Source organism: Hyaena hyaena, unplaced genomic scaffold (assembly GCF_003009895.1).
Source record: "Hyaena hyaena isolate Hyena2069 unplaced genomic scaffold, ASM300989v1 scaffold_82, whole genome shotgun sequence".
NCBI lineage: Eukaryota > Metazoa > Chordata > Mammalia > Carnivora > Hyaenidae > Hyaena > Hyaena hyaena.
Genome location: NW_024080713.1, coordinates 3,384,837 through 3,408,431, shown reverse-complemented (window position 1 = coordinate 3,408,431; position 23,595 = coordinate 3,384,837). Strand labels below are relative to the sequence as shown.

The 23,595-nt window shown below is 48.2% G+C and overlaps 2 protein-coding genes across 5 annotated transcripts in view; one reads left to right on the top strand and one right to left on the bottom strand.

Moving 5' to 3' along the window:
- DENND11 (DENN domain containing 11) overlaps nucleotides 1–7,828 on the top strand; it is a 57,952-nt gene extending 50,124 nt beyond the window's left edge. Inside the window, exons 7-10 of the mRNA XM_039234066.1 lie at nucleotides 186–336; nucleotides 961–1,029; nucleotides 2,655–2,869; nucleotides 3,008–7,828. Of these exons, the coding sequence (XP_039089997.1) occupies nucleotides 186–336; nucleotides 961–1,029; nucleotides 2,655–2,850 (416 nt within the window). The 3' untranslated portion in view covers nucleotides 2,851–2,869; nucleotides 3,008–7,828. The remainder of the gene's footprint in view (nucleotides 1–185; nucleotides 337–960; nucleotides 1,030–2,654; nucleotides 2,870–3,007) is intronic.
- A 2,418-nt stretch (nucleotides 7,829–10,246) lies between these two features.
- AGK (acylglycerol kinase) overlaps nucleotides 10,247–23,595 on the bottom strand; it is an 80,212-nt gene continuing 66,863 nt past the window's right edge. For 3 of the 4 annotated variants that reach the window (XM_039234059.1, XM_039234060.1, XM_039234061.1), the window contains 5 exons: nucleotides 20,927–21,074; nucleotides 20,414–20,511; nucleotides 14,505–14,575; nucleotides 12,121–12,205; nucleotides 10,247–11,098 (listed from right to left, as the gene is read on the bottom strand). In XM_039234059.1, the coding sequence (XP_039089990.1) occupies nucleotides 10,961–11,098; nucleotides 12,121–12,205; nucleotides 14,505–14,575; nucleotides 20,414–20,511; nucleotides 20,927–21,074 (540 nt within the window). In that variant the 3' untranslated portion in view covers nucleotides 10,247–10,960. Of the gene's footprint in view, nucleotides 11,099–12,120; nucleotides 12,206–14,500; nucleotides 14,576–20,413; nucleotides 20,512–20,926; nucleotides 21,075–23,595 lie in introns of those variants that run through there. The other variant, XM_039234063.1, reaches the window with a different exon arrangement.

Sequence of the window (23,595 nt, the reverse complement as noted above, 5' to 3'; positions counted from 1 at the left end):
ACACCCTTACCCCGGGTCCCTGTGACAGCCCTGCCGGAAGCCAGGCTCTGGCCGTCCAGCTCCCCAAGGGCCCCTTCTCCTCACAGATGTGGGGCTTCCAGACCCCTTGTTTCCCCAGTGGGGTCGGGCTGGTGCCTTTCAGTGATGGCCTCCGGGTCCCCATACCCTAAGCTTGGATGTCACAGGCACCACGGAGAAGATTTTCGAGGAGAAGCGGGAGCTGTATGACGTCTACGTGGATAACCAGAACGTGAAGACACACCATGACCACCTGCAGCCCTTGCTGAAGATCAACAGCGCCGACCGCGAGAAGTACCGGCGGCTCAACGAGCAGAGGTAGCGGGAGCCGGGGTCCCCGCACGCGTGTGCCCACGTGGGGTGGCGGGTGCGGCCAAGGCCAGCACCCACGGGGAGAGAGAGAGACCCAGCCCCAGGGCACTGCCTGTCCCAGGGCAGGACTGGGGGTGAAGGGGAGCCTGCGGATGAGGAGGCCGGGCTCCTAGCACATCATCCTGATAGGCGGGGAGCAGTGTGTGTGGGGTGACTTCTTTCTGATGGTTGGAACCGGGGAGACCCAGGGCGGAGAACAAGCATTTCACGAGCCCCTCACGAGACCAGCACTGGCAGCTTGCCTGTGAGTTATCTCTTGCGGGTCTCGGGAATCTGGTTACCCTGTGAACGAAACGGTATCCTTTGGGGTCAGTGGTGGAATCAATATCAATATCATCATCATCCCTGTTTTATGGGCAGTTATGAAAGATTGCCACGTTCCTGAGATCGCCCTGTGGGGGGGTGACTCCAAGCCCCGTTTATTCCCTTCCTGTCTCTCCCTGCTTTGGGGTGGGGGGGGTTAGGGGGGCCAGAAGCTGCTCGCCTGTGCAGGCGCCTGACCCACGACCTAGCCAGTGTGGGGGGCCCTGTGGCGGCACCGGAGCGTGACGGGGGCCTCCATCACCACAGGCAGATGCTGCTCTACTCCCAGGAACTGGAAGAAGACTATACCCCCTGTGAGGAGGACCTCTTTGTGCTGTAAGTCAGCCGGGGGCGGCGGGGCGGGGCTCCCCCCAGGGTCCCCGAGCACTCGCCGCCTCAGGCCTCCACCCCTCCCGTGTCACCCTTGGCCGGCCAGGGCTGTCCTTTATCGCTGCCGGGTCCACTGAGAGCTGGGCTCCGTGTGGCGTCCACCGTGAGCCCTAAACTGCCATTGGGGGACCCCCGGCGGAGTTAGGGGACGAAGCAGGGAAGAGGAAGATGCGAGTCCTGACGTTTTGTCTTTCCATCGAACATTCAGTTCCAGAGGTCCACTGCCCAGAGGCGTCTGCCCTTCGGTGTTCAGGGGCTTCTTGCTTCGTTTGAATAAAGCAGTTGCTTGCGTTGGGTATTACGGGACAGTCAGAAACGTTAACTTTTGAGCCTAGTGAAGCCGCCTTCCCCGATGCGCTGGTTGGTGGTCGGGGCAGGAGCCCTCGGCTCCATGCCTTACAGCGTTTGTGTGATTTCTGAGCGGCTGCGTGCAACGGCGCTCGGCGGGCCTACAGATCTGTAATGGGAACAGAAACCAGTTCTCCTGGCTTCCTGTTTGGCTTCTTGCCCCCGTCCCGGGGTGGGGGTAAGGAGCCTGGCACTTGCAGCTAGAACCCTCTCTGGCTGGGATGTTGAAAGCGTACCTCCCCACCCACCACGACGCGCAGGGCTACAAGTATTCAGCATTGAGCAGCGAGCCAGGAATGTCGTCAGGGTCTGACCCGGTCCACTGAACCTGAAATTCCTGAGCCTTTAGAGCTTCTTTGGGCACTAGGTGTCTTGGCAGAACCAGAGAGCCCTGTGGAATAGCGCCGAAAGGTCTAGACAGTTCATGCCTTTTCTGAACGTGGCTCCTAAATTTATGTCGTGCTATAAATCATTGACCCATAAATCATGCTCTGTGTATAATCCTCCCCCCCCCCCAACACACACAGAAAGTAACCAAAGGAAAACAAATACCCGAGGGTGATAGGGAGCTAGGGCAGTATTGGTGACAGCAGGCTCCCTGTCCCCTCTGCCTTTCACTCCCAGCCATGGTGGCCATCAGCCATCCCCGTGGCCACCCAGCCTGAGCCCCACCTCTCCTGTGTGGACGGCCAGAGGCAGCCTGGCATGCTCTGCGGTGGCTCTCAGGGCCCTGCTCTGTCCCCGCTAAGTCTCATCTATGATGCTGGCCCCAGTGCCCTGTCTGGGGCTTTGAAAGTGAATTTTACTTTCTCACATTAAGTCTTGACCTCAGAGCTGCATCATCCGGGGTTTTCTGGGGTTTCAGTTTGTCTTTCTCTCCCCACCCCACCCCCGACTAAGCAGAACGAGGAACACCATAACCTTCCACAGGAAAGGTGGCTTTTGGGAGGCAGACCATCACTTGTGCAGGGACTTGGCAGGTCATGCCATGACTAATGCCAGTGGTTTCTTTGCTAAACTTGGTGTCACTTTAATAACCCTTGAACTTTGGTCCTAATGTTCTTATTTTTCAGAGATCTTTCTGATTTTTGAAACCATTTAAAAGCATATGGAAGAAAGCAATGTAGTTTTGGTTCCTCACGTGTGGATTATTTGGTGACACCCCCCCCCCCCTTTTTTTTTTCCCTGCCCTCCCTTCCTTGTGTCTTATCTTGTGAATGCAGGTTTTTCCTAGAGCAGAACAACCGGATATTTCAGACTCTGTTGGAGGTGTCCGCCAGTCAAGACAAAACTCTGACCGCTGAGCACGCCCGGGGCATGGGTCTAGACCCCCAAGGTGACCGGAGCTTCTTAATGGACCTGCTGGAGGCCTATGGCATCGACGTCATGTTGGTCATTGACAACCCCTGTTGCCCATAGGAAGAGTGAGCCCAGACCGGTGAGCTGCTACTCACGTGGGGAGTTCACGCAGGGCCCTGGAGGACCTCAGTTTTTATTAAGTTGACACAGAGGAATATGGTTTATACTTTCCAACAAGCGTGATTTTTTGCAATCTCCTTTCTCCTTTCCTTCCTAGTGGTAAGATGAGACCACCTTGGTTTTGTGCCCTGCCCTGGTACCATGTTGGAACCGACCACTTTCTCCCAGAGCTGCTGCCTGGGTTTGGTCAGAGGCGTTTTCTGCATAGCTTCTCTTGTGTCCTGGTTGAGTGACTTGAGGGAACGTGGTGAAGGCCGTCTGTCACTGGGAGCGGGCTGAGCTTCGGAAACACCGGGGTGGACTGTTAGAAAGTCTCCACGAGTTTCATCCCTTGCAGTTCTCTGTCCAGTGTGGCCTGTGGACGTGCATCTCTTAAAGGTGGAAGCTAGACCTCATGACCTTCCAAGGTGTTTGATCAGTTCTGGGAGTCCAGTGTTGGGGTCAGATCCCTTTTCCTGTTCCCTGGGGCAAATCTGTGTCTTTTCTGTCCATGTGAGTTGAGCCCTCAAAAAGGAGCAAGACACTGTTTCCGTCACTAAGCGTGAGCTTCTCTGGGCACAGAATGACAGGAAGAGGTTTCTTACCAGCCAGCTGAAAACTAAAATTGTAGAATGAGGCATTGAAACTTTCCTCAAAGTAATGAACGGTGGCCACTCAGTGTAAAACTCCTTTCTCTGCACCGCCCCCCCCCCCCCCCCCCCCNTCCCCCCCAGGGTGGCCCTGGAGCTGGCAAGCAAATTCATTTCACAATTTCGTTTCCTTTAAGGGCTAACTTTGCTCTTAGAGTGATTTAGGTATTTTTAAAGAGTAATATTTGTTCCCACCAAAGGTAGAGCAGTTGGGGTTCAAACAGGATGGAAAGAAGATGTTTCTCCATCTGAGAGTTCTCTGGACATGTCACCGGCAGAACCTCGGCATCAAAACGGAGATTCGCTGGAGTCCGTAATCCAGCAGGGATCTGGGCTGGTCACTCAGAGTTTGGAGCATGGGAACATGACTGTGTACGAGTTTGGAGCCCTCACAAACCAAGTTCTTGTCAGCAGAGTTGACATTCCTTGAGCTAAGTAGTTGGGCCAGAGATGGCTGGATTGGTTGGAATTTGACAGCCCAGGGAAGGGCTTGGAACCCCCGAGCGTCAGTGAGGAGTTCACCTGCGCCCCCCTGACATGTTTCGGTCTGGGACGGCGCCTGTGGGTCCCTGGCTGTCCTCTTCGGCTCTGCCTTCCAGGGATGCCAACTTAGGTGAGACCGTAGGTGTTTGAAGCCAGCTCCTATGAGAAGAGTTGAGGGCTTTTTTGACCATCCTTGAGGATTTTGTCTTAGGCTCCTGGGTTTTGGTGACAGCTTCTTCCTTTTTGATCTTCTTCCCCGGCTCCGTTATCGGAATGGCCATCCAGGTATCAATGTCTGTGACCAGGGTCCAGCCAGGCTACAACACACAGCAGAGAAATAACTCTCAAATGGATGGAACACAGGTCTTAGAGCTTTTTAGGGCTCACTGCTTTATTCAAAAATATTTTCACTATAGTTCCGCGACAGGGGATTCAAGACTAAAGAAACTCACGTGTAAAAATGCAAATACATATTGATTAATCAAAGTAGGGTCTTTTATGTAAATATATAAATAAGTTTGGGCATTGAAATGTAAACTGTACAACGAATACACTTTTCTCCTCTGCAGTGTGGATTTAGCCATTTCAGCGATATAGATGTTTACAAAAAAGCTTCGCCGCCTCTTTCCTTGAAGAGCAACCCTCTCTTGTCTCTGGGGAAGGAGTGGCCTTTCTGACTTGGGTCAAAGAATGATGACTTTTAGCGGTGTCTGAAGGCTCAAGGTTTTGTAAGTTAAGGGGTGGTCCAACCAAAGCGGGAAGGGTCGGATTCTCTTAGTGGACATAGGCCCCCTTCCTCTGGGATTGAGGGGTTTGTTGGAAGAGGACTATCTTTAAGCACGTCCGTCCCCGCGCCCTTCTGCATGCAAACCCTTGTGTTTCTGTGGAATTCTATGGAACTCCAGGCTCCTAAATGCTCACGTAAAGGTCGTAAGGTGAAATAAGTTTCCTGTACTTCCCTCTGAATGGTGGGTTGGGTAAACTCTTCCAGGCGGCTGTGTGCGGTCCCCTCGCGCTCGTGCAGGGCGCCGGGGCCTGGGTGCGGAGGGGCATACACGAGTGAGCCTCGGCGCGGCTGACCCCAAAACAGAACTTGCCCCCGTCCCATCCCGTATTCCGTTTATGAGGGAACCCAGCCGCCCTTCCCTTGCCAGCCTCCTCCTCGGCCAGAACCCAGCACAGCGCCGCCTCTGGCGGGCTGGGCAACAGGCCACGTGGCGCTCTAGTCACTGTAACACAGAGCCACTTGTTCCTGAGGTCACCTTTGGAAGGCTCTCTTTGTACCTGCCTCTGCTCCCAGCCCCCCGCCCTCTCCCCAGTGTCTCCAGATAGCGGCACCACCCAGCGTCGTTCGCTGCCCCGTCCAACCTTTCTGCTTTTGGTCAGAGGACATGGGTCCACATGCTTCTTCACCACTTCATAGATCAATAAGCTCTGGAGGTGCAGGATCGTTAACCACAGACTCCTTGGGCAGAGTTGGAAGCCGGGGGTGGGGTGGCTGGACCCATGAGAGCCTTCTGCCCTTCTCAGCTGTGGAACCTCACCCCTCCCCTGCCTCATCTCAGCTGGCTTGGTCCTCTGCGAACTTTCAGTTCGAGCTGCTAATGCCGTGCCGTGAGCCATGTGCTCACCTGAGACACCCGGGCTGCTGCTGTTGTGGGACCAGATCCAGGCCCGAGGTTTACTGATGTCCCACCAAATGTGACAAAGCCCCATTAAGGTGGGTTTTTTCGATTCTGCAGCGTCGGCAGATGGTAAAAGTCAGCCTTGGAGAAGATGTCCAGTGGCGTGCTGACTTAGGATTCTTCTTCAGGAGTCAGAAATGGTGGGATTGATCTACGAGACCAAAAAGTGTGAGCTAAACAATTTGTTTAGAATTAACTATGCTTTAATCAAGCACGAAGCACTCCTGAGGCTCAGTGTCGATCTGTTCCTGTATGGTTGTGCCACCTGGGGCTTTGCACAGTCCTCGGGCAACAGGACGGCCATGAGTCAGAGGGCACTCGCCTCCCACAGCTGCCATCCGGCTCTTCTTCCATTTGACCAGGGGGAGGGGGGCTGAGGTCACTGGTAGCGACAGAAGTAATCTGGCCCAGACCTTGCATCCATAACTTACCTTGTTTTGCTCCCCGTGAAAATCAAGATGGGAAACTGAAGTGTAGCACAGGGCACAGATCATTCTAAATATCACCTGAGAAGACTCATTTATCAGTGTAACTCCCTGATATTTTAGCTGGAAGATAAAGGCAAAGGTAAATCAGAGCTGAATCGCTGTTTTTCATTCCGGTGGCTACGAGAACGGGCTTGCTATTTGTCTTGATACACTGAAAGCCCTTCCAACACAGTAAAAGGTGAGATTATTCACCTTTTAACCGAGGCCTTTTAGGGAAGCTTCTGTAAAGGGCAGTCACGAATTAACTTTTTAATGGTAGGACGCAACCCTCTGGGAAGAGGCAGGGACCTCAGGGACCCTTTGGTTCCCCCCCCCCCCCCCGAAACGGCATAGCCCCGGGAATGGATTGAGTGGCTTTCTCCAGTCCCCGTACTTACTTGCAAAGGTAAAGGAGCAGGAGGGCATCGAATAAAATTGTAAGATGATGATCAGCTTGACAGTGACAATCCTTTGTGGGATACCAGTTCTGAAACGGGCAGGGTAGTCAACGTAGGAGCCCACGTGGCATGTGGGGACTTTTACCTCCATGTCAGGTCCCTCGCTAGTGGGCTCAGAATCTGTGGGGTCCAGCCCCAGGGTCTTCACACTGCACTCCGTGCCCTGCAGCGAGGCTCCTGCAGAGCCGGGGGCTCACCTCAGCCCGCCCCCACCTGCCCCTCCTCAGCCTCAGGAAGACCCTTGTCTGATTCCAGGTCGGGGCAGAGAAGGTCAAGGGCTCCTCTTACTCTCGAGTCTTGGGTTTCGAAGACTCCATCTGATGGCGAATATACCTCTGTTCCCGGGAGCTGCTCGGGCACTGAGTGTTGGGGGAGAGGCTAACTGTGAATTAAGTTACTGCTTTTCGTATGAGAAATGGGAGTTTATTTTTATACTGATATTACTATGTGATAAGTGTGCAGATGTGGAAATGGAAGAAAATTTCAAAACCAGAATCATGGAAGGACAGGAAGTTTTGTAATTTGGAAGCAACTGAAACCCCGCAGAAGTGTCATTACTTGTCTTTGAGTGTGAATACGGACGCTGTGCTCTGAAGTCTTAGCCACGTGGGAGGTGAGCGGGAGGGAGGGTCCTCACGAGGATGATCGGCACCGACCCTCAGCAAAACCCTTGTACAAAAGGTGTAAACGTGAGGGGGCTGATTGGCAGACCTCTTCCTGGAGTCGCGTGGTCTTCTGCCTGGCACTTTAATTCTTTCTGGAGCCACAGGACGGGGGCACTTGGGTGAAACTGCACATTTAGAAAGGAAATATGAATTTTCTAGTGATTACAAGTTATGATGGGGGGGAACCCTCTCTAGAGTTATTCTAGAAGCTCAGTGTAGCATGGGCTTTTAGCAGTAACATAATCTAAATTCAGAAAATTTATTTACTTACCGTAGTGTAAGGATAGGTGTGAATTACTTACGTTTGCTGTAGAAGGCGTGGTTAGACTAACAGTATGTTTCCTCTGCTTTCTAAGGACAGCTGGGGAACCGCAGGGGTAGGTAGGGCCTTAGAAATTAGCCAGGGATGGACCACAAAATGAAAAATCCACAGAGGGGCCATGGTGTTAGCTGGTTGCAAGTATATTTCATTGACGTTGGAGTGAAAACTTCCTTAGGCCAAATCAAGCGAAGATTAAAAAAAAAAGTAAACAAAAACTTTGAAGGCGGCATCAGGAATAGTTTGTCTAGAGTGCCCACAAAGACCATAATAAGGAAAGGTATGGATTCTGTGCTGTTGAACAGCCCAGGGAGGAGACTTTAGGGGTACGGAGCAGAGGAAAACAAAGTCAACCTCCTTAATTTGCCCAAGCTTGTTGGCTAAATTTTTTTTTAATAGGTCTGGGAAGTCCACCTTTTCCGAAAAAAGAATGGCTGTTGCCTTGGAAAAATGGTGTCCCTGTTTCTCCCAAGTTAGGATCAGCATAGCCTCCCTGTCGCCTTAAATGTCAAACCCCTATTTTGATTAATACCCCAGCGTAAGAGTTATAGCAATAAGAGACACTAAATCTATTTTTGTTTAAATTCTTTACCTCATAGTATGAAGTTAGTAAGACCGTGGATAAATTTCACCCTGAATACTCATGTGCACGGGTACGTTCTTGTTTTGAATAGTACTGATTTTAATGGCCTAAAGAAAGCCGGTGTTCGTCCTGAAGCTACGAGGAGTAAATGTTTCTTTAATGATTGATTGTTTTGTGGTACAAATAACATCTGTGTATATCATTATCTGTATATATCGGAACGAGGTTGTGTGCAGAGAGCTTGATATAGCTATATTTACAGAAAACAATTTTTACAATTAAAATTCACATTTTAACATGAAAGTGTGTGCTTCAGTCCTTCGCTGGCCCGAGAAACGTGGTTTGTGGTAGGGAGGAGGGAGAGCCCAGTGTATGAGCCGAACTTGAACGCAGAGCTCACAGTGCCAGAGCAGCCGGAGAGCCTGGTACCTGTCCTCCTAGAGGCCATGGTCTGCGTAGACATCCTCCAGGTAACGGGGACCAAAGCTGGGAAGAACCGTGCCCACATACTGAAGTTTTATTTCATATTTAACCTTTGGGGGAGTTGTTTTAAGGGTAAAATACCTAACAAACATCGCTGACGCTGTATTCAAAGCTAGGTTCCTACTTTCCGAGGCACATGGCCGTATGTGACCGACTGCCCCGGGATGGGGTGAGAACGTGGTGACCACTTGTGTGTGTGTGTGAATCAAGCCCTGCGCGCGGTAACAAGAGCCGTGTGCACTAGGAAGCTTCTGGATTGGTAGTAGAAATAATATCGCTTTTGAGTAAAATTAGTCTTTGAAAAGGTTTGTGCCTAATAGGAGTGTACTTGACCTGGACGGTCTGCCCTGGGACCATGGAAAGAACAAGACCATAAACAATAAGAAACTATGTTCTCACAAGGAATAGCCTGAATCAAGAAGGTAAATCTATTCGGTATCTTTCCCCAATTGAAATCCCGTTATTTCACTGGAAGGACCTGAACCACTAAACACACACACACGTGCTGGTAGCCGATCAAGGAGGGAGCGGGCCCCCTTCTGGGCTCGTCCTTTACAGTCTTGTCATAAAACCAAGATGGTTTAAGATGCTCCTTCCTGGCTCGCGTACAAACTTTTCCTCCTCCCACAGCTTTCCCGCTCCCCTCAGTGGGCACCACGGAGTGGGTCCTCCTTACACTGCGGGGTTTTGGGGGGCAAAGCACGGCTTTTACCACCAGTCTGAATACAGAGCTAAACAGGTAAGCCTGGTTTTTTTGTGATCTTCATTCATGAGCTTTTTGAAGCTGCTTTGTAATCCTTAAAAGCGTTCGTCTTCACTCTCCAAGGAATTCATGGGCACAGGTATGCGTACGATCTGCCCGAGGATGAGCTGTGGCCAAGCCTGCCCCTTTGCACTTCTCTTTCCTCTTTACAAGGAGAAAGGCTCACATCTCCTCCATCCCAGGCACCGCCCTCTGGAGTCTGAAAGCCACAGGGGCCCCACAGGGAAATGCCGGTGGTAGTAGTGAGAGTAAATGACCATAAGGCCTCGACCATAACAAATCCTTCTCAAATCAGGTAGTTTCTACTTTCAGCAAACTAAAGGAAGATCTAATTAAGCAGTTAACTTGATAGACCATTAATAATAATTTTTGACATGTAATTCCAGAGGAAGTCGAAGAACTGTATGACATTAGAATTGTCTCCTCTATTTAAGGTCTATAAACTACAAGGAATATAAATGATGTTCAGTCCTGTTCTAAGCTGTAAGTAACGTGTTCTTGAACTCATTAGGGAAAACATTTTTTTTCATAAAGTTTAGATTACCCATTTTTGATAATTAAAAATTATTGAAATACAATGGATGAAAGCCAATTCTGTACTAACGCTAAAAAATTATTTCCGTTTATATCTTTTGTTGGCAAGAAAATAGGGCAAGTGATGAAACTTCAAGTATGAAAAGAGATCATGATAGCATTCTTTGCTGAAAGTGGTATGGAAATAACCGAAGAAACTATTCATTTAATTTCTGTAAATGGAGGATAAGAGTCAAATTGCTGTATATTTAAATTGCACCAAATAGGTTTAAAAGAGTGATATAACAGCTTTATTTTAAAATAATATTTACATGACACCAGGAAATACACATATAGGCAACTCGTAAGTTGATATCTAGAAAGTGTGAGGGATACAGGATCTTCCCCAATGCTTGTAGGGGTGCGCGGATGGTGTGCTTTTACAACACTGGCCAGCGAAGGCTGGGGGACCTCGCGGAGTAGTCGCACCTGGGGAAGGGTGCCCGCTTTCTTAGCAATGCAGATCCTGGGGCCCCAGATTGAGTTGCTAGGTTTTCAACATGCACCCCAGCTGGTTCTCATGCAAACCAAGACTTAAGCACTACTTGAGAAAATAATACAAACTCGTATCTTACAGCGTCTCAGCCACGACTGAGGGGAGGAGGGGGACCAGCTACAATGGAATCTGCGCTCAGAAGGTAGCAGCACCCGTGGAGAGGCCTAGACAGGGGGCGGCGGTGGGGAAGGCAGGCACCTCCCTCAAGTCCCGGCCCCTTTCCCTCCACTGCACGTGGGCCCCTGGTGGACCCGGCCTGGGGATGGCGGCACGGAGGGGAGACAGTGGCCCAGGGACGGAGGAGCATGCGCAGCCGGGAGGCGGGCTGGGGAGCCCTGAGGGAGCGCTTCAAAGGGGCGGGTACTGGCCGGGAGAAGCCCTGCGGGGAGGGGGGAGGCCTCTGCTCCCTTTTGGTCCCACCGGGAGTTGCCCTCCGGGCTCTCGGCTCACTGGGCAGAGGGCGGCAGCAGCTGCTCTCGCTTCCTGGGGTCGCAGAAGAACTGCAGCTTGCGGGGCAGCAGCTTCACCTCCACGGGCATCGCCTCGTACTCCTCGCTGTCGATGCTGAAAGAGCCCTCGGTTCCCTGCGGGGAGGAGAATGTTCGCAACAGCTCACGGGGGGCCGGCACACCGGGAGTCCGTCACCCCTGCACCCCGGGCAGGTCACTGCAGAAGACGCCATCCTCCCGCAGGACTTACCCTCGTGTTCTTTAAACAAACAAACAACGTGTCCCTGCCTCGGACTGGTGCTGGGTCTGGAACTCTCCATTCTGCCACCCCCTCCCCCCATCTTGTTTGGCTTTCTCTCTTCCCAGGGTATTTTGGGATTTGAGAAACAAAGTTATAATTTTAAAATCCTGATTAAAATACAGGGGTCCTGCCACATCTTCCAGGAATTCTGAACATAGACTGTTCTAGAACCTTCTCAGCCCTCGTCCTAGGTAAGCCTCTATGTCCACCTGATGATTTGTGTGGTTCCTCTTTAGGACTTGCTTAGCCTTGTATCTAAAGCACAGCAACACTGTTAATATTACAGATTCTAGAAAACCTTCCATAATTTGTGCATTTCGTTCAACATGTGCTGTTACAACTATGGTGCCACCCACGGTGGGGACAGCTTCTGTTTTACCTACGCTCCTTTTTGAATACGATAGGATGATGAAGCCAGCCGTAGGAACTTTTTCCTGAGGTATTACAGAGTAGCTATAATTTAGATTATACTCCTGACATTTCCCCCACTTCTACAGGTTATTCTAAGCTTGGCATCCAAAGCAGTTTCCAGATCCTTTATAGAAATGTGAAGGTAGACTCCACGAGGAGTAGCTGCCAGTTAGAAAATTCTGTTACAGCAGCCTCTGCCTACTTTACATTCAGAAAAATGGAGGCTCGGGAGATACAAAGACCACTTTACACACTGGCGGCTTGGGAACGCTGCAGGAGCCCGCACCTCCGACCCCGACCCGGGAAGCAGGTGCTCTGGGCCTTCCGGGTCTCCCGGCCTGGCCACGCGCTCTGGGCCCGTGCTAGGCGCCCGCCTGAGGGGGTGGTAATAGGAAGGAGGAAGGACCGAACCCCCAGCTGGGGGGCTGGAGCCACCCGCACTCACCTCGGGAAGCAGCAGGGTGCACTTGCTAGCCTGGAGACACTCGGTGCCGGCAGCACGCAGCCTGGGGTCCCTCACCTTTTTGCTTCTGTCGGTACAAGAAAAAGCACGTTTGGGCACCGGCGCCGGCAGCTGCATTTGACGGCCGGAGCGCAGCCACTGCTTCTGCTGCATTTAAACAGACGGGCTCGTGACAGGCTGAACTGTGGGGTTCGGTGCGGAATTTTCCCACAGTGATTCTTGCTTGGCCGTGTGACATATTCTAGATTGAGAAGGTTAAGTTGCTGAAGAGAATGATGCATGAAGATGGAGTGATTCTGTACCGAATTCGGGGGCTATTAAAAATCCTCAATTTGGGGCGCCTGGGTGGCTCAGTCGGTTAAGCGTCCGACTCTCGCTTAGGTCATGATCTCGCGGTTCGTGGGTTCGAGCCCTGCATCGGGCTCTGTGCTGACTGCCAGCTCAGAGCCTGGAGCCTGCTTCAGTCTGTGACTCCCTCTCTCTCTGACCCTCCCCTGCTCACGCTGTCTCTCTCTCTCTCCCCTAGAAATAAATAAAAAACATTAAAAAAAATTTTATGAAAAATCCTCAATTTAAAAGTTAGAACGAACTGAAATGTTTGGCAGAAAGGTACTCAAGTTTTGTTATTTGGCTCTTGTGAGTCCGTCATTACTTAAGGAGAAAACATCTTTAACTTAAAGGACGTTTCTGTTATATGTGTATATGAACGACCAGTTCTGGGGACGCCCTATCTTCACAGTAAGACGACGTGGCATACCGCTGCCCTTCCCTAGGAGCACAGCGGGCAGGCGGCCACACGCGCGCCCCGCCTCGGGCACATATACCCTGGATGGCCTGTCACGGTCAGAGAGAGCAACAGCTATCCAAGTAAATGAGTCCATTCTTTATCATAACTAAGTCGTTAGTATATGGAATTCTGAGGCATCTATAGGAGCTTCACAATGTTCTTTTCAGACGCCCAGAAGAAACGGACATGACTTAATCTCACTTCCTGTAGAGACCAAAGGAAACCAGGTTACTGCTGCTGCTGCGAAGGAGGACAGCAATGATGCAGAACATAAGGACCTCACCTACATGAAGCAATATAAACATAAAGGGTTTCTGATGTTATTTTTCTTTTAATATATTTTTTTTACATTTATTTTTGAGAGAGAGAGGCAGAGAGAGGAGGAGACACAGAATCGGAAGCAGGCCCCAGGCTCTGAGCTGTCAGCACACAGCCCAACCTGGGGCTCAAACCCAGGAACCGTGAGATCAGGACCTGAGCCGAAGTTGGACACTTAATCAATTGAGCCACCCAGGCATCCCTCTGATTTTATTTTTGGATGTCTTATGAAGGAAATCTGGGCACAGCTGGCCCTACAGGCCAGACTCAATCAAGACAGTGTGGGGCTTCTGAACACCTTCTAGGAGAAAGGAAAGGCTTTTCCCTCTTCCTTCTGCTGCAGCTACAGTAAGCAAATCTAAGGCTGCAAAAATCAGCTATTCAGCATCTCAAGAATCTGTAGCAAAGGCGAGAACACCACAAACCAAAGAAAGACCTTCTGCCTCGGCTGTTGGTGCAGACAATAGCGTAGCCATGGAGACCGGGCTGCCTCGGCAGCAATGCCCAGTCCTTAGACAGACAGGCACAAGAGGGAGCTCTGAGACAAAGCACAAAGAACATCGCTGAGCAGATTACCAGTTGGCATGGCAACACGCTCCTCCGATGTGTGGAAGACTTGATGGGGGGGGTCAGGGGGTTCTTAACCAATAAAACTCTGGCAGAGGTCACCCTTAACAAATCAGGACAGGAGACTATTTTCTAGTGGAAAAGAGGAACGGCCTGGAGAATGGCCAAGGTACTCAATACCTTTTCAGGTTTTTCATTGCTGCCCTGAGAATAGGACCGGCATGCATAGCAACCCATACTGTGAAGTGCTTCACAACAAGGACTTTCCCACACACTCTCTCATGTGAGGCTCAAAGGCAACCCCGAGGTATTAGATGTGACTTCACTATTCTTTCCTGTACACAGAGGAACGGAGCCAGAGAAGCTAAAGGGTCTGCCCAAGTCACGAGGCCAGGACGCGGCAGAATCCAGATCTGTATCCAGTAACTTTAACCCTGAAGCCAGAATTGTGGACACTGCAATGCCACAAAGAACCTTCATTTCACTGGAAAGGCAGAGCGTGCTCGCATGACACGTGAACAGGGAAGGCCAAAGCAGGAGAGACGTGCTCTACACGTCAGCCCAACTGTTTGAAAGAAAGAAGGCGTCTCAGTCCCCTGCCAGGTCTTCATCAGGCTTCCCGGGCACTCTGGAGAGTATGTCTGAGAATACAAACTACTGAACCCGCATTTCCTACGCACCCCGGTCCACTTACCCTATGGTTATGAAGTCCCCTTTGCTGACAGTGTCGGGTTCAATGCAGATGTTCATGAAGTCTTCGTTGCTCTACAAGGTCAGAAGACGATCATTAACATTCTACATTTTGGCAAATAGAGCCCGGTGTCCTCCTTTGCCCCCAGAGGTTCATACTTTGAAGTTGTTTACCACACAGAGGCCTTTACTTGCAACAACTTCATCCTGAATATATTCCCTTTCTTTCTTTTACATGAAGACTCCTGTTGAGGTATAATTTACACACCATGAAGCTCCTCACTGCTTGCTTGTTTGGTTGGTTTCTACTCCCCAGAGAGCTAAACGAAAACTCAGGTTTGTCAGGACTCAGAGCGGGAGGTTTGTGAGGTTGTCCCTAGTCGTCATAGCTGCTCTGGTGTGTAGGGTCCCCTCCCTCGCAGGCCAAGCTTCAGCCCCGCCCCCGGCAAGCCCACACCCTCACCGCAGGCCAGCAGCACAGCACACCAGCTGAAGTGCATCTCGGTGTGCGTGGTTTTTCATGTGGTTTTTCATGTTCTACGTGGAGTTTCGATATGTGACCAGAGGTGAAGGTCCACAACCTCGTTTCTGCCATGGTAGTGCTTTTAAAACTTTTCATTACTCACCACCGAGAGCTCTGGAAGAACTGAGCTACAGTGAAGTGACTATAAAACCAGACTGGGTTCCTGCACCGTTCCACCCCTGTTTACTAGCAGGCAGTGGCTAGCAATACAACCCCGGCCCTCTATAAATCAGTCCCTACACTTCTGTCTGCTTCAGGTAGAGGTTTTGCTTCTTTTTGGACAGGTTCAGAATCCGTTGCCCCAAGATAATCTGCTGAGAGCAGACAGCCTTTCCTGAAGACTAAAGAGTTCTCCCAAAGCACAACTTTCCCTCTCACCCAGGAATTACAGATCAGAGAGGGGATGACTTTGCTCTAAGTTCACCTTTTATTCGACAACTTACTGAATGTCAACTACCATGAACTCTTCTAGGTGTTTGGGTTACATCAAAGAACTAAAAAAACAAATATTTCTGCTTACAAAGAATTTATATTTGAGGAGCAGAGGGGATAAACAAGTTATAGAATATACCAGAAGCATGTTAGAGTGTATCAGTATAAGAGTAGCAAATTACATAGAAATATAAATGGTAAATTATGGAGTATATTAGAAAATAAGAATATTAGAAGGACAGGAAAGTTTATTAGGAACAGGAGATAAAAGAACCAGCACAAGAAACAGCAGATGGTATGGGTGGTGGGGGTCCAGGTGAGCCTCACTGCCGGGGGGGGGGGGGGGGGGGGAGGGGAGAACCTCTGAGCAGAGGCCTGAAGGAGGTGAGGGAATTAGCAATGTGGACATCCAGGGCTGTGGTTCTCAAACTTCAGCAAGCATCACCTGGAAGGCTTGTTAAAACCCAGACTCTGGCCCCATTCTCAGAGCTTACGGTTCATAGATCTGGGGTGAGGCCCAAAAGTGTCCATTTCTAACAAGTTCCCAAAGACTGTACTCAGCACCACTGGCCTGGAGAGGGGCTAGCCACACAAGGAGCTTCCAGGGCAGGGGCCGAGCATGGAGGCATGCTCTACAAGCCACAGAGCAGCGAGGAAGCCAGTGTGGCTGGAGCAGAGCAAGAGAAGGGAAAACAGGAGAGGAAGTCAGAAGAAGCAAGGCCAGAGCCCTAGGGTCTGTAGACCATTCCAAGGATTTGGCAGTGAGGCGGAGTGAAATGAGGAATCATCGGAAGGTTCTAAGCAGAGAAATATGATCTGGCTTCATTTTAATAGGACCTCTCTGGCTGCTGTAATTAGGAGGAAGGTGGGGGGGAGCAGGGCAGCCACTTAGGAACCCACGGGAATAGGCAGATGGTGGCGGCTTAGAGCAGGCAGCTGGGGAGAATGTGTTAAGCACTGGCAGTATTTAGAAGGTGAAGCCACCAGCACTTCCACAACGATTAGATGCAAGGGGAAAGAGGGTGGCTCCAAGATGTTTGGCCTGAACCACTGAAAAGAATGGAATTATAGTCAACAGCAATGGGGAGACAGGAAGCAGCACCACCAGCAAGGAGTGGGGGCCAAGAGCAGGAGCTGTTCTGGACACACAGACTGAAAGGCATATTAGCCATCCAAGAGGACAAGTTAAGTAGACAGCTGACACAGAAGTCTAGGGTTTGTTTTTTACAAGTAGTGCATGAGCAACCAACAGCGTTGTAGACAAAGAATTACATGAGAAGACTATCTCAGTAGATGCTGGAAAGAGACTTGATAAACTTAAATATCCATTCATGATAAGAACAAATTAGGAGATTAGGAATAGAAGGGAACTTCTTAATCTTATAAAAGGTGTCTACAAAAAAATCCCATCAAACTCAGCAATGAAACCTTTTTATCTACATCAGGAGTGAGATAATGACATCAGCTAGCACTACTTCTACTTCACACTCTACTGAAGTCCTACCCAAAACAGTAAGAGAAAAGAGGAGAAGGCAAAGTATTTGAAAGGAAAAATAAAACTTGCACCATTTGCAGTTTATATGAGCGAGTCTATAGAAAATCCAAAGGAATCTATAAATGATAAGAACTTAGTTATAACATTGTTGATTGCATATCTATAAAAAAGTCAATTACATGTCCATCTAAAGCAGATATTTAAAAATGAAATTTTAAAGGATACTATCTCCAACAGCATCAAAAATTAAGATAACCAAGAATATATCCAGCAAAAGACAAAATGTTAGAGACGGCTATAAAACTTCATTGAAAGGCATTAAAAAACCTAATGAAGAGCTATGCCACGTTCACAAAACACAAGAGTCAATATTATAGAAATGTCATTTCTCCTCAAATTGATCTACAGATTCAATAAAAATCTGTTATATCTGATCAATATAACAGATTTTTATGTGGAATCTAATAAGATAAACCTTTTAAGAGATTTATAGAGGTCTAAGAGCCAAGAATAATAACCAAGAGACTCTTTAAGAAAAACAGAAGGACTTATTATAAAATGATGATAATTAAAAGCAGCATAGTACTAATATGAGCCTAGAAAATTAGAGCAATTGAAGAGAGAAAATGCACACATGTCCGTGTGTACCTACACTTACAGTATGAGGGGGGTTCACAGCAGATGGGGGAGCGGGGGGGAGGAAATTCAGTAAACAGTGCTTAGACAACTGGCTTTCCATCAGAAAAGAGGATGAAATTGGAGCCTTGCCTCCATCATTCACAAAACTCAATTATAGGTGAAAGTGCTTCTTTCTTTCGTTTTTTTTTTTTTTTTTTTTAGAGAGTGTTTCTTTTTAAAATAAAAATAGACCCATGTGATGCATATCATACTAGCATGGTTTTTCACCTAACAATATATGATGAATATCTTTCCATGTCAGTAAATAGAGAACATTTTAAATAAATGCACCAGAATGCATTTAATCAGTCCCACGGTTCATTTGTTTCATACATTTTTGCGATTATAAATACAGTGAACAGAACTGAACAAGAGATCCTAATTTCCACACATTCCACACCCCTTAAAGCCTCTTTGACTCTGAATGTACTTTTTAAAGTGATAAATGAATTTGGAGCTATTACATGGCAGCTTCATTGTCTTTGAATTATTTTCTTGCATTTGCTTTTATTTTTACAAGGAGGTGTGGGAAAAGGAAATGAATGTGCTGCTGTGAGTGATAAGCAGCACAGTATCATACACTTTCCTAATTACATGTGGCTAATCTTGACCCACAATCACATCCTCCACTGAACTCCATCCATTCATTGGTATTCTATCATCAGAGAAAAGAACGATGATGAAGAACATGAACAAAATACTAGAAATACGCATTATCAGAGATTGGGTATAAAAGCAATGTATAATTAGAAATTTTATCTTTCTTCATGAAATTCCTCCAGAACAGAAACTATTTTTTCAACCTTACTACATTCACTTCCACCAGTGTGTTCAGAATCCCATTATGTAAGAAAGGCAGGTCTACTCTATGTTAAGTAGCTGACTGTTCCTGTGCAATAAATTCCTAGAAACGTACTTCACAGGGCCAGCGGCTGCTTGTATCTTAGATGCTTCGCAGAGACCACTGAGATGCCGTCAAGAAAGGGTGTTCTGACTTGCACGTCCAGCAGAAATGCACGAGAGCCTTTCCCCACTGACACCACATGCTAGCATGCTTGCTACAGGACATTTCAGTAGTCATTATTTTAACTTGCATTTCTTTGATGTTGAGCCTTTTTTCCTATTTCCTTACCCATTACACGAATATAAAAGTTAGATCCACCTGATAAGGTAGTTCTGAGGATTCCATGAGTTGACACTATGTAAAATTCTCAGGATGGTGCCCAGCATACAGTATATATTCAGCAAATGTAAGCTATTTTTTCAGGTTTATGTCCTTTGTGAATTTCTATTCTTGTCCTGTGCCTGTTATTTAAATTAGTTCTTTGCCTATTTCTTAAGTTTGTTATAAAGGAAAGCTATTAACTCCTGCTTTATCACATTCTTTTTCCCAATTTGTCATTAAAATTTTTGTTTATAGTTTCTTTCATTGTAAGTAGGCAAATGCATCAATAAAATTTTTGCTTCAGATGCCATGCTTGGAAAGGCCTGGTCCTCCCCAAGTTTATATCAATAATCACTTAGCTTTCAGTCTAGTGCTTTCATGGTTTTATTTTTCTAATTTAACTCTTTAATCCAATTTGAATTAATTTAGGTGAGGGAAGCTATGTTATCCAAAGGTTATAGAATGGACACATATTATTCTTATAATTACAAAACAAGTCAGTCCTCTATTAACATTGGAGTCGAACTCCCCACTGCACTCCTACATTCAATACCTACGTTCAGTCTCCAGACTGGGTCAACTGTAAACATACTACTTGGATCTACAGAAACCCTGATCTCAGTAACTGGTCCACAGGTCAGGACAACTTTCCTATTACCATTCTCACTAACATTAACTACTAAGGTTTTCTCTACAGTAGGGGTCAGAAAACTCTGAATGGCCAGAGAAGTCAATATTTTAGGCTTTGGGGCCAGAAAGTCCATGGCAACTAGTGGACTCTGCCGTCACGGCCAGAAAGCAGCCAGAGACAGCATGTAAGAACCACATTCTTCCAACTAAACTATACTTAACTGACATTGAAACTTGAATTTCCTATTCTTTCTGCATATCACAAAATATCATTCTTCTTCTCATTTTCTTATACCCATTGAAAAATGTGACATCAATTCTTAGTTTGTGGGTTATACAAAAATAGGTGGCAAACCAGTGTGTCAACTTCTGTGTTATTTGAACATTTTTGGGGGGCATTGTCAATAGGCACACTATCCAGAGCTTTCTGCACTAATAGAAGCATTCTGTATCTGTGCTTCCCATTGTGGTAGCTACTCGCCACATATGGCTAATGAGCACTTGAAATGTGGCTACTGCAAATAAAGAAATGAGTGCCAGCATTTATTTAATTCAAATAGCCACGAATCTAGAGGCCACTGTACTGGACAGTGTCTGTCAACAGACTGGACTCTATGTATATATAGATTTTTTTTCCTGTGGACCTAAATCCACATATTTAATATAGTCACAAAAATAATGGGTATTCACTCAAGTAAAAGTTCCATAATTTTCTATTCCTGGGACAAAGGGAGCAGGCTAACTTTTCGTTTCTACTAAGCAGTGCCCCGCATACTTGCTCGAGCCCGTTAAGCTTGAAGCCGCTACTTCACTCACCACGCCTTCTCGTTGCAATTATTCCCTAAAAGCACACCACATCCTCTTTTTCCCGGTGCTTTCCTCTCTCCCCCCACAGAGTAAAAATAAAAATACCCAGTTAGTGGAAGAGTGTGCAGCCTTGGTCACTTTTCCCAGAGACCAAATGCTCTTCTAATGAAAAGGCACACTTACCATCAGGTCCGGCTGGCTGTTCCGCGTGGTGATGGACAGCTCAATGGTGGACAGCTGCACTTCTTTCCAGACCTCGGGCCTCACCTCCTGGGAAAGGGCTGTGTGGGTGTATTAGATTCAGGTCAAGTTCTTCCGTTAGCGTCCCACTACTGCCCCACCGGCGTGGCCTCCCTCTCCCGCCTGCGGACTCTCCACCTCAGTTTCCTTTCCTTACTCTTCTACAAAGAGCCACGCTCAGAATGCAATCTCTATGCCTGAAACAACCCTACCAAAGCAGCCACAGTAACACCACAGTTGGGGACAGGAAGGGGGAGCTGCAGTTTGTCACCAATGGCACAGGCTGCTCCTGTTCCTGGGGACACTGGGCTGGCTCGGGTCCTGCTCTGTGGCGCACACAAGGCTACTTCAAGGACCCTTGAAAGGCTTCTCCTGTGCTAGGTTAGTCTCCCACGCCGATCCGGGGCCCGCGCCAGGCAGTCCTGAACGGACCGCCGCAGCCACCACGCGGCTCACCGTCCTGTGGCTGGGCCCAGTACGACGCGAGCCTTCGCAGTATTCTCCTGTACAGAGAGGGCCGCGGAGGGGTCTCTTCTGCTCCACTGGGAAGTCTCTCTGTGGGTCCCGTGTACGAGATAGAGGCTTGATGAGTCTGCGGCCACTCCTTTTAACATGAAGAGAGAAACTGGTCATGCACACACCGGTCCAAACTCTGGGACTATCTCTACCTGCACCAACCTGAACGCTAATTAATAATCTCTGTCTGGAATGATCTCTAATTTGGAGCATGGAGTCCCCAAGCTTTCTTTTCCTATGGAAGGCCTATCTTCTGTCCTGAAAACCATGAACTCTGTGACTGCGGTCTCCACTGCTCTCACACACACAGAGTGGAAAGTCCACGTGGACTAACAACAACCGCGTATGCTTCCCCCCAAAATAGCCATTTGAATGAGCACAGAATCCTCCCATAATGGATTGATCTTTGGTTTACAGATGGTGACACAAAAATGAAACGCGTGAAGTCCAGTTGCATCGAATACCTTCTTCACTTCTGGAATCGTATTCCACTCGGAGGCCAGAGTGGCTTAGGCCAGCCTCGTGATGCAACCCAAGGCTTCAAAGAACATCATTTTCAAACTCTAGATTTTTTGTGTCTTTTATTTCCTGACACCCCAAGCCCATCTGATCAGTGTCCACAGGAATAATTAAAACAAAACCCTAGCCTCTCAGCTGACATCACTTCTAATCCCCCCCCCCCCCCCCCCCGAGTCACCCATTTCCATGGCCACATCCTGGTTGTTCCTGTTACCCAGAACTATTCCATCTTGGAAACCTGAAACGTTGATATCCTACGCTCTAACCACATCCCATAGTCTTCTATTCTTTTGTGCTCAATATATCTCTTAGGGTGAACAAATCCCCGCCTGTTCTCAGGTTACCATGCAATGAATCACAAAGGAGTAACAATTCTCTCTCTGAAAGTAGCTGTTCTGGGGAATCTGCTTCTTCAGGCAGTCAGCTTCCTACAGCAGTCTGCCCTGAGGGAGACGTTTTAAGGGGATGAATTCAGTTTGGAGTACTCAGAAATCTGATTGTGACTGTATTATCTAAGCTGTGTCCTCTACTCCTGCTGACATTTATAAGGCTGGTATTTTCATCTCCATTTGCCTGGTTCCTGCATTTGCTTTCATAACTTGGTTGAAACTCAGAAGAGGTAGAGAAGGGTGTTAGTTTTAGACCCCTGAGGAACCTAACCACACCAAATTTCCAATCACATTGAGAACTGCCGTCTTTGACCCCATTTCCTTCAGACCTAATTAACGGTTGATTACATCAAATCACTCTTTTCCCGTCACCGTTGACTCTCTTGTATCTTTGGTGCTCCAAATAGGGGCCCTGAAAAGCCCCTATTCTGGATCGATCTTGTCACTAGGTTTCTGTACTTGTACATCGTGTCTCGGTGTTATTAGAAGGGCAAACAATACTCTGGGTAAGTACTGATACAGGGAAAGAAGGACATGAGTGTCACAAAATTCTTGGTCTCAGGTCCTCAATGCCACTTGATAATCCTTCCCAACCTCCCTGTTTTCATTTTTCTTCAAAATCCCCCCCACCACTACCTCCCACCTCATTTTCAACAGATCACTTTGCTTCCTGCGCTTCAGTGAGACTGTCAGGACCTCCGTGAGAACTGCCTGAACGCTCTATACACTTGTTTGCACCTGGACCTCTGCTTTATTTCTCTTCTCTCCCATGGAAAAGGGCGCCCCTTTCTGTGTTCAAGTCTGACCCAGTACCTTGGGCCCACGCCCTTCTTCCTGAGCGTGCATTTTGCCACCTCGGTCATGCTTTGTGTCTCCTCTTACTTACTCCTCTTACTCCTCTTACTTACCGAGTCTTCTTGTCTCTTGTTTCCGGGTATAAAGACATGGCTCTCTCTCCAATCAATAAGAACAACCCCAACTCCAATGGCCCCATATTTCTCACTAGTTTTCGCTTTTTCTATCTCCTTCCCTTCAAAGTCAGGCTTCCTGAAGGAGGGGTCCAACCCTCTGTCTCCACTTCTTTACCTCCCATTGATTCCCTAACTTACTTCAATGTTAATGGAAAACTCTGGTTAGCCAACTAGTCCCTGAAACCAGAAACCTGGGGTCCTATACTCTCCTTCCCATTTTTGAGAGCTCAACTTCAGTAACTCTGTAATCCATTCTCTGTTGTCAACGCGCACTATCCCCACCCTGTGTGGACCTTATCCCCTCCCATCTGGCTTACTTGGACAATCTTCTATCTGGTGCCCTTGCCTTAATCACCCACTGCAATCTCTTGTCTACACTGTTGACAAGTAACTTTTCTAAAATGCCTATCTGCTCATGTCTCTCCCCTGCTTAAGACTCAGTAACTCCCCAACACTTTAATGGTGTGAGATCCCACATTCAGACCTGTAGTGGCTGGCCCCTCTCCAACCCCACAACCCCCTTCCTGCTATTCTATCACACTGGCCACGTGACATCACAGGAACATCCCACATCCTGTTTCCTCCACTCAGGATGCCCTTGATCTAGTCCTGTACAGATTTCCAACTTTAGTAAAAGTATTCCCTGCTCTGAGAAGACTGCTGTCCCGGAGTCAGATATGAATGCCCCTCCTCTCTGCTCCCACCTTAGCTTTCCACATGCTCTCCCAGC